Below are 10,071 nucleotides of genomic sequence, written 5' to 3' on the forward strand. Positions count from 1 at the left end.
GCAGGGGTTCTGCAGGAAGCACGGGGAGTGGTGGTGTATCCAGGGAGAAAACTAAACTAACATTCTGAAATGTCATTGTGGTCTTATGTTCCCATCTATTGGAATTATTTAGCAACTGCAGTAGTACTGAAAAAATGTGTTATTCCTTACTAAAGTAGTAATTACTGAGAATTGAAAAATATACCATGTTCTTGTTAATTTTATCACTTACAACCATAAAAAAACAATTTATAGCATAACAAACAATTAAACTTACATAAACCAAAAACACTATATATGTAGTTATTCAGTTAATTGCCAAATTGAGCCGGTCGGTCACATTTGAGAGTGAGGGAGATATACAGCATTTTGCAACAACAAAACATGATTTTTCGCTCTCTGAAATGAAACCATCAAGTGATAGATTTTAAACAAATCCTTGTCTGTGAGAGATGTAATAATTAATACATCATTTCTTTAAACAATAAAAGCTCATTTCTGTAAAGTGATATGTAGCGTTTTGGAACTCTTCTTATGTTTCCCCATCTGAGATCAGAGTAGATGAGAGATGTAATGTTTGTCTCTGTTGTGTTGAAGCCCAATCAAGCAGGAGAGACCAGCCTCCCCTGTTCCCAGCTGTGTGTCCATGAAGAGTGACTGGTCTATGGACTATCCTATAGAGTTTAGAGAGGGAGACTTTTCTACTGAACAAAGGTAAGAAGAACTCATGGGTCATGGTCAGTGAGTTAAACAACACTGTCTCTAGTCATTTCTCCTCTCTGATTTTCACATTATTATTTGTTGTTTTCATAATCCATAGGCTAATCCTTTAGTCCATTTTCATAGTCCTAAAACAATATTAAACAAACACAAAGTTCCCTCCCTGTGTGTGTGTGTGTGTGTGTGTGTGTGTGTGTGTGTGTGTGTGTGTGTGTGTGTGTGTTTACTCCCTGGATGAGGAGATGTAATCTCATGTTTTGTCCACAGAAACCAACAGGAGAGATCAGAGTCAGAGATTCTCAGTGGTCAGTCTTCCCAGAGTCATCAAACAGACCTGGACTCTATATTCAGTGTATGTGGTCCTGTTATGTACATTTGTTTTGTTTTCCTCAAGTAAAGTTTCTTTCAATTATTCATTAATGTGTTAATGAGAAAGCATTTATTCTCTTGCTTAACCTCTCTGGGCCAGTGGGACGCTTGCGTCCCACCTACTCAACAGCCAGTGGAATCCCGTGGCGCGTTATTCAAATACCTTAGAAATGCTATTACTTCAATTTCTCAAACATATGACTATTTTACACCATTTTAAAGACAAGACTCTCATTAATCTAACCACACTGTCCGATTTCAAAAAGGCTTTACAACGAAAGCAAAACATTAGATTATGTCAGCAGAGTACCCAGCCAGAAATAATCAGACACCCATTTTTCAAGCTAGCATATAATGTCACATAAACCCAAACCACAGCTAAATGCAGCACTAAGCTTTGATGATCTTCATCAGATGACAATCTTAGGACATTATGTTATACAATACATGCATGTTTTGTTCAATCAAGTTCATATTTATATCAAAAACCAGCTTTTTACATTAGCATGTGACTAGCATGTGACTAGCATTCCCACCGAACACTTCCGGTGAATTTACTAAATTACTCACGATAAACGTTCACAAAAAACCTAACAATCATTTTAAGAATTATAGATACAGAACTCCTTTATGCACTCGATATATCCGATTTTAAAATAGCTTTTCGTTGAAAGCACATTTTGCAATATTCTAAGTAGATAGCCCAGCCATCACAGGCTAGCTATTTTGACACCAACCAAGTGTGGTACTCACCAAACTCCGATTTACTATTACAAAAATGTTATTACCTTTGGTGTTCTTCGTCAGAATGCACTCCCAGGACTTCTACTTCAATAAGAAATGTTGGTTTGGTTGAAAATAATCCATAGTTATATCCAAATAGCGGCGTTTTGTTTGTGCGTTCAAGACACTATCCGAAGGGTAAATAAGGGTCACGCGCCCGACGCGTTTCGTGACAAAAAAATTCTAAATATTCCATTACCGTACTTCGAAGCATGTCAACCGCTGTTTAAAATCCATTTTTATGCAATTTTTCTCGTAAAAAAGCAATAATATTCCGACCTGGAGTGGTGGTTTTCGTTCAAAGAGAGAGAAAGTAAACATGGAGTCGACTCGGGCACGCGCACCCCGTCCCATTGTCCTCAGATCGACCACTATCAAAATGCGCTACTGTTTTTCAGCCAGGGCCTGCAAAGCCACCATTCATCTTTCTGGCGCCTTCTGAGATCCTATGGGAGCGTTAGAAAATGTAATGTTATGCCAGAGATCCCCTGTTTTGGTTAGAGATGATCAAGAAGGCCATGAAATGGTCAGAGAGAGAGCTTCCTGTTTGGAATCTTCTCAGGTTTTGGCCTGCCAAATGAGTTATTTTATACTCACAGACACGATTCAAACAGTTTTAGAAACTTTAGGGTGTTTTCTATCCAAATCAAACAATTATATGCATATTCTAGTTACTGGGCAGGAGTAGTAACCAGATTAAATCGGGTACGTTTTTTATCCGGCCGTGCAAATACTGCCCCCTATCCCCAACAGGCTAACTTATTTACTTGATTTATTTTAGTTGCTTGAAGAGAAAATGATGACATTTGTGAAGAACGAGCTGAAGATGTTCAAGAGGATTCTTAGAGGATTCTTAGTCCAGAACTCCCAGAAGGCTTTGAGAGTCAGAAGCAGGATGAGGAAGTGGTGGATGCTGAAGATGAGAAGCAGGAGAGCAGTGCCAGAGAGGGGGCTCTGAAGATCACACTGCACGTCCTGAGGAAAATGAACCAGAAGGAGCTCGCTGACACACTGGAGAAAAGTAAGATCTGTCTGCCTCATGTTGAATGATGTTTTATAACATTTAAAAGCTGTAGCTAAAGTACAGCTAAAGTAGCTGTGTAACTCAATGATATTGTAGCAGCCTTAACACAACACCTAGTGACCTCATCAAGTAGCAGAAGGGATGTGTTGTGTTGATTAATTTAGAGAGAAAGACAGAGACAGAGAGACAACATTAATAATACCATCAATAACACCAATAATATTATAATCAGTCACACCAGTCTGTAATGCATTATGAAAACATTTACACATTTATACAGTCAGATAAGAGAATAAATGATTATAATTTAAAATGTTATAACAGTCCTACAATACTGTAGGCATTAAAACAGATGTAATATAAATATCCTCTGTGTTATTTCTAGATTCAGATGAGCTTGCTGTGATTTGCCAACGTGAACTCAAATCTAATCTAAAGAAGAAGTTTCAATGTGTATTTGAGGGGATCGCTAAACAAGGAAACCCAACACTTCTCAATAAGATCTACACAGAGCTCTACATCACAGAGGGAGGAACAGGAGAGGTCAATAATGAACATGAGCTGAGACAGATTGAGACAACAACCAGGAAACAAGCAAGACCAGAGACTGCAATCAAATGTAACGACATCTTCAAACCCTTAACTGGACAAGACAAACGTATCAGAACTGTGCTGACAAAGGGAGTCGCTGGCATTGGAAAAACAGTCTCTGTGCAGAAGTTCATTCTGGACTGGGCTGAAGGAAAAGCAAATCAGGATGTTCAATTTGTGTTTTCATTCCCTTTTCGGGAGCTGAATTTGATGAAAGGGGACAAAAACACTTTGATTGAACTTCTCTATCACTTCTCAATGGAAACCAAACAATCAAGAATCTCCAACTACGACAAGTACAAAGTTCTGTTCATCTTTGATGGTCTGGATGAGTGCCGACTGCCCCTAGACTTCCAGAAGAACAAGATCTGTTGTGACATCACAGAGTCAACCTCAGTGGATGTTCTGCTGACAAATCTCATCAAGGGAAATCTGCTTCCCTCTGCTCTCATCTGGATAACTACCCGACCTGCAGCAGCCAATAAGATCCCTTCAGGGTGTGTTGACCAGGTGACAGAGGTACGAGGGTTCAATGACCCACAGAAGGAGGAGTACTTCAGGAAGAGATTCAGTGATGAGGACCTGGCCAACAGAATCATCTCACACATAAAGACATCAAGGAGCCTCCACATCATGTGCCACATTCCAGTCTTCTGTTGGATTTCTGCAACGGTCCTTGAACACATGCTGAAACATAAGAGAGAAGAGATGCCCAAGACTCTGACTGAGATGTACACACACCTTGTGGTGTTTCATACCAAACAGAAGAATGAAAAGTATATTGGGAAAGAAGAGACAGATCCACACTTGAATAACGAGAGCATTCTGTCACTGGGAAAACTGGCTTTTCAACAGCTAGTGAAGGGCAATCTGATTTTCTATGAAGAAGACCTGAAAGAGGCTGGCATTGATGTCAATGAAGCCTCGGTGTACTCAGGATTGTGCACAAAGCTCTTTAAAGAGGAATGTGTTCTGCACCAGATGAAGGTGTACTGCTTCGTGCATCTGAGCATTCAGGAGTTTCTGGCTGCTGTATATGTGTTCCTCTCATTCATCAACAACAATGAGAATGTAATGAACAAACTGCAAACAAAAGACGAGCCTGAAGTTACTTTCTACAAGAGTGCTGTGGATAAAGCCTTACAAAGTGAGCCAGGAAACCTGGACCTGTTCCTCCGCTTCCTTCTGGGCCTCTCACTGGAGTCCAATCAGAAGCACTTACAAGGTCTACTGACAAAGTCAAGAAGCAGCTCACAGAGCCATGAAGAGACAGTCAAGTACATCAAGGAGAAGATCAGGAAGAATCCCTCTCCAGAGAGAAGCATCAATCTGTTCCACTGTCTGAATGAACTGAATGACCATTCTCTAGTGGAGGAGATCCAAAGCTACCTGAGCTCAGGAAGTCTCTCAAAACCCAACCTGTCACCTGCACAGTGGTCAGCTCTGGTCTTTGTGTTGCTGACTTCAGAAAAGGAGCTGGATGTGTTTGACCTGAAGAAATACTCCAGATCAGAGGAAGGTCTTCTGAGGCTGCTGCCAGTGGTCAAAGCCTCCAGAGCTGTTCTGTGAGTAAATAAAATGCCATATAAGAACTAATCATCAGGAAGAAATATTATATGTATTACAATATGTATATAATATTATATTGCATAACATATTGAATCAGATATTCAATCTAGTATAACAATATGACCATACAATTCCAGGAGACGGAAGGTAAATCTATATGTTGTTTGAGAATATGAACCAAATGCATCTACCGTTGTCCTTCTACTCTACTGGTGTTAAATAAACAGTGTGTTTGTGAAGTCATGATGATCTCTTTGCAGGCTGTCAGGCTGTGGAGTCACAGAGAAAGGCTGTGCTTCTCTGGTCTCAGCTCTGAAGTCAAACCCCTCACACCTGAGAGAGCTGGACCTGAGTAACAATGACCTGAAGGATTCAGGAGTGGAGCTGCTCTCTGCTGGACTGGGGAATCCCCACTGTAAACTGGAGACTCTGAGGTCAGTATTCCTGTAGTTGGTCAACAAGTGATAACTGTTCACCAGATCCACATGTGTTCACCAGGCACACAGTATAGTCCACACCATATGTGTTTGGACAGTGAATGTTTCTGAACACCTCTACATTCATGTGGATGCTACTATTAATATGAATAATCAGGAATGAATTGTGAATAATGAGGAATGAGCCTTTGTTATTAGTAATGGTGAGAGGTTAGCATGTTTTGTTGTAGCCTCTGTTATTGGTAATGGTGAGAGGTTAGCATGTTTTGTTGTAGCCTCTGTTATTGGTAATGGTGAGAGGTTAGCATGTTTTGTTGTAGCCTCTGTTATTGGTAATGGTGAGAGGTTAGCATGTTTTGTTGTAGCCTCTGTTATTGGTAATGGTGAGAGGTTAGCATGTTTTGTTGTAGCCTCTGTTATTGGTAATGGTGAGAGGTTAGCATGTTTTGTTGTAGCCTCTGTTATTGGTAATGGTGAGAGGTTAGCATGTTTTGTTGTAGCCTCTGTTATTGGCAATGGTGAGAGGTTAGCATGTTTTGTTGTAGCCTCTAACTTTCTCACTCATTATTATTCATGATTCATTCATGATTTGTATCAATCATGTTATCATCAGGATTCATGTAGTAGTGTTTAGAAACATGTTATCTACTCACTTAGACAGAAGATTAATCCAGTCATCATCCACCATTTTATTATTGGGCACTTTATTTATTATTATTAACACAACCAAAACAAACTGCAAATGCAACCAACTAGTTTACAACCAATCTTTTAACTACTTTAATACACTATGATAGAATTGGTCAGAATACTTATGACTTCTTCAAATGGGTGGACTAGACACATAAAGTGCTTTAATTTCTAAATGGTGAAACAGATATGTATGAAAATATCCTCATATAAAAGGTGACCCACATTTAAAATGTTATCTTCACTGTCAAAATAGATATGGTGTGGACTGTATACTCAATACAATCTAAATCTGATACCTCACTGTCTGTCTTTTGACTGATACTGCTTTTAAACTGGTCTGGTCAGTCTACTCAAATATTTGTACTATACATGTTTCTATCTGCAGGCAATACTTTGATCATTTGTAATTTATAATATGATACATTAATTTAAGAATAGATATGGAAGGTTTCATATGTTGAAAAAATATACTGCTACTATTTTCACCACCAAAGAATAGCAGTGTGGTTTTAATATGATTTGACTCTTTGCAGGCTGTCAGGCTGTCTAGTCACAGAGGAAGGCTGTGCTTCTCTGGCCTCAGCTCTGAGGTCAAACCCCTCACACCTGAGAGAGCTGGACCTGAGCTACAATCACCCAGGAGACTCAGGAGTCAGTCTGCTCTCTGCTGGACTGGAGGATCCACACTGCAAACTGGAGAAACTCAAGTATGTAGAGGGTTTATGTCAATGTTCATATCAGACATGTTGGACTTTTCAGGCTAGTTAAGACAAACATTCTTACCACCACTTGGACAAAGGGTGTGTGTGTGTGTGTGTGTGTGTGTGTGTGTGTGTGTGTGTGTGTGTGTGTGTGTGTGTGTGTGTGTGTGTGTGTGTGTGTGAGTTCAGGTGTATCCCTCAATGACTGTCTGTTTTTCTGCTTACCGCTACAGTGTGGAACATGGTGGAGAGAACAGAATGAAACCTGGACTTAGAAAATGTGAGTGTTGACTGCTGTGAAGAATATGACTAAGAATAAGTCTTAATTCAAGTTAAGTCAAAGACCACCATCATTACTGACTTTGTCATATTAAATATCAGCTGTAGTTCTACAGAAGCACAAATCAGGGACACCAACGTTTACAAAGAGTTGATATGACAGTGTGTGTGTGTGTGTGTGTGTGTGTGTGTGTGTGTGTAATTATTGTGAATAACTGTGTTTTATATTACCATACAGTATAACATATGATCACTCAACAAGTCTCAAGTTACCTTAACTTCTCCTTTTGATACCTAGAAACATCTACATTAAATGAATTAGTGAAAAGTGAGTTAACATTCTAATGTGAATGATGATGATTTCTAATATTGTGTCTGGTTTCATCCATCAGATGTCTGTGATCTCACACTGGACCTAAACACAGTAAACAGACGCCTCTCTCTGTCTGCGGAGAACAGAAAGGTGACATGTATGAGAGAGAAGCAGCTGTATCCTGATCACCCAGAGAGATTTGAGGACTGTAGACAGGTGCTGTGTAGAGAGGGTCTGACTGGGCGCTGTTACTGGGAGGTAGAGTGGAGTGGGAGAGGGGCTGTTATAGGAGTGACATATAAAGGAATCAGCAGGAGAGGAAGGGTTGAGGACTGTGTGATTGGATGGAATGACAAGTCCTGGAGTCTGTTCTGCTCTGACAACAATTACTCTGCCTGTCACAATAATAATCCCACTACCATAGACGTCCCCTCCTCCAGCTTCCACAGAGTAGGAGTGTATCTGGACTGGCCAGCCGGCACTCTGTCCTTCTATAGAGCCTCCTCTGACACACTGACCCACCTGATCACATTCACCTCCACATTCACTGAGCCCCTCTATCCAGGGTTTAGGGTTTGGTATGATGACTCCTCAGTGTCCCTGTAAATAATAATCTGACACACACACACACACCCACACAATGGACACACACACACACACACACACACACACACACACACACACACACACACACACACACACACACACACACACACACACACACACACACACACACACACACACACACACACTTGCCTTTGGAGCATTTACGCCAATCAGGAGTTCGACGTCGGCATCAATCTCCTTCAACTGAACCTCTTTCAGGTATGGCTTTTGAGTTCTTTCTGAGTGGGAATGCTCTCTTTTGTCACTGGGATCTTACTTGGGTAGATGTAATGCAAGAAATGTGACGCCCTCCACATTGCCAATCTCTAATCTCAAAGCTCCTGCCCCATTGTGTGTAGCAGAATTTCCATCTCATTGCCTTGAGCTGCCTCATGAGTCTCTCTGTACAAAATGTTGCTGAGCTACCAGATTCGAGAAACGCATAGGTTAACACAGACTTGCTTCCATTTGCCATCTTTACTTGAACTGGCACAATTGCAAGGGCACACACACTGACACACCAACACACACACACACACACACACACACACACTGGACTCACAAACATCCTGGACTCACACACACACACACACACTGACACACACACTGGACACACACACACTGGACTCACACGCACTGACACACACACACACTGGACACACACAAACTGGACACACACAAACTGGACACACACATGCTGGACACACACACACACGACTGGACACATTCAGCATCTTCCTATAATTGGACCTTGACCCTCAAATTGGGAACAAACAGACACCTCATTCCAGCAATAACTTCCACCACAAACACAGAGGTGAAAATATTACCGGAATATTCTGCAAAATGTTGATGAAGACGTCACTCAATCCACCCAAAACAACATGCAGTCTTTCCACAAGACTCCCATGAAGTTATAGTGTGACGTTATGAGTCGACGTTAAAGTAACATTCTCACAACATACTGCACTTGTTTTATCCTGTTTTAGATGTATCCTCTGTTTAAACATTTAAACTCTTACAATAACACTGTTAAAATACCAATGTGATCATTTCTTGTCTTTTATGTTGGAAAAACAAATTGTACAATTATATGTGGACATACGCTCCATAGTTGTACAAGTATACATGGATATATTGTACTTTTCATAATAAAACATACTTGAAACAAGAAAAAGCATGTTAATAGTGGAAACAATTTTGTTATTGATTTTTACATTGCTTCTCCCTGTCTCATGTTGACGTTTGTCATGAATCTTGACCTGGAGGCAGAACTGTGCGATTTCCTCTAGATATGTCAGCTGCAATGTCAGAATTGGCTGTGGAAAATGTTGTTTTATGGTCTTAATTTAAGGGAGGGATTAGCAGTGTGGTTAGGGTTGAGGTTAGGATTAAAATCGGATTGTATTACTTTGTGCCTGTGCCAGCTAGTAACCACTTTGCTGAACTGCCTCCAGGGCAAGATTCATGACAATAAATGCCAACCTGCCTCCAGGGCAAGATTCATGACAATAAATGCCAACCTGCCTCCAGGGCAAGATTCATGACAATAAATGCCAACCTGCCTCCAGGGCAAGATTCATGACAATAAATGCCAACCTACCTCCAGGGCAAGTCTTACCTGTGGCTCCGTTTGTAGAGCATGGTGTGTGCAACGCCAGGGTTGTGGGTTCGATTCCCACGGGGGGCCAGAACAATTTTTTTTTTTTTTTAAATGTATGAAATGTATACATTCACGACTGTAAGTCGCTCTGGATAAGAGCGTCTGCTAAATGACTAAAATGTAAATGTAAAATGTAATTCATGACAATAAATGCCAACCTGCCTCCCAGTCGTCCCCTCCTTATCTTTACAAGGCTGCAGAACATGAAAGCTAGTGATGTGGGGGTTCTCTCATAACCCTCAGTCCCCAGGTGGGTAGATGGCAGGTTGAATAAAGAGAAGCTAGTGATGTGGGGGTTCTCTCATAACCCTCAGTCCCCAGGTGGGTAGATGGCAGGTTGAATA

At 40.8% G+C, this 10,071-nt stretch overlaps 1 protein-coding gene across 1 annotated transcript; it reads left to right on the top strand.

Moving 5' to 3' along the window:
* Positions 1–7,554: 7,554 nt before the first annotated feature.
* On the top strand, positions 7,555–8,086 carry LOC123732642 (stonustoxin subunit beta-like; the record flags this gene model as incomplete). Its single annotated transcript, XM_045711911.1, has 1 exon — positions 7,555–8,086. A coding segment is annotated over one exon (510 nt), but the record flags the coding sequence as incomplete, so codon positions are not given.
* Between the last annotated feature and the right edge of the window lie 1,985 nt (positions 8,087–10,071).

This window comes from Salmo salar, unplaced genomic scaffold, assembly GCF_905237065.1.
Source record: "Salmo salar unplaced genomic scaffold, Ssal_v3.1, whole genome shotgun sequence".
Lineage (NCBI taxonomy): Eukaryota > Metazoa > Chordata > Actinopteri > Salmoniformes > Salmonidae > Salmo > Salmo salar.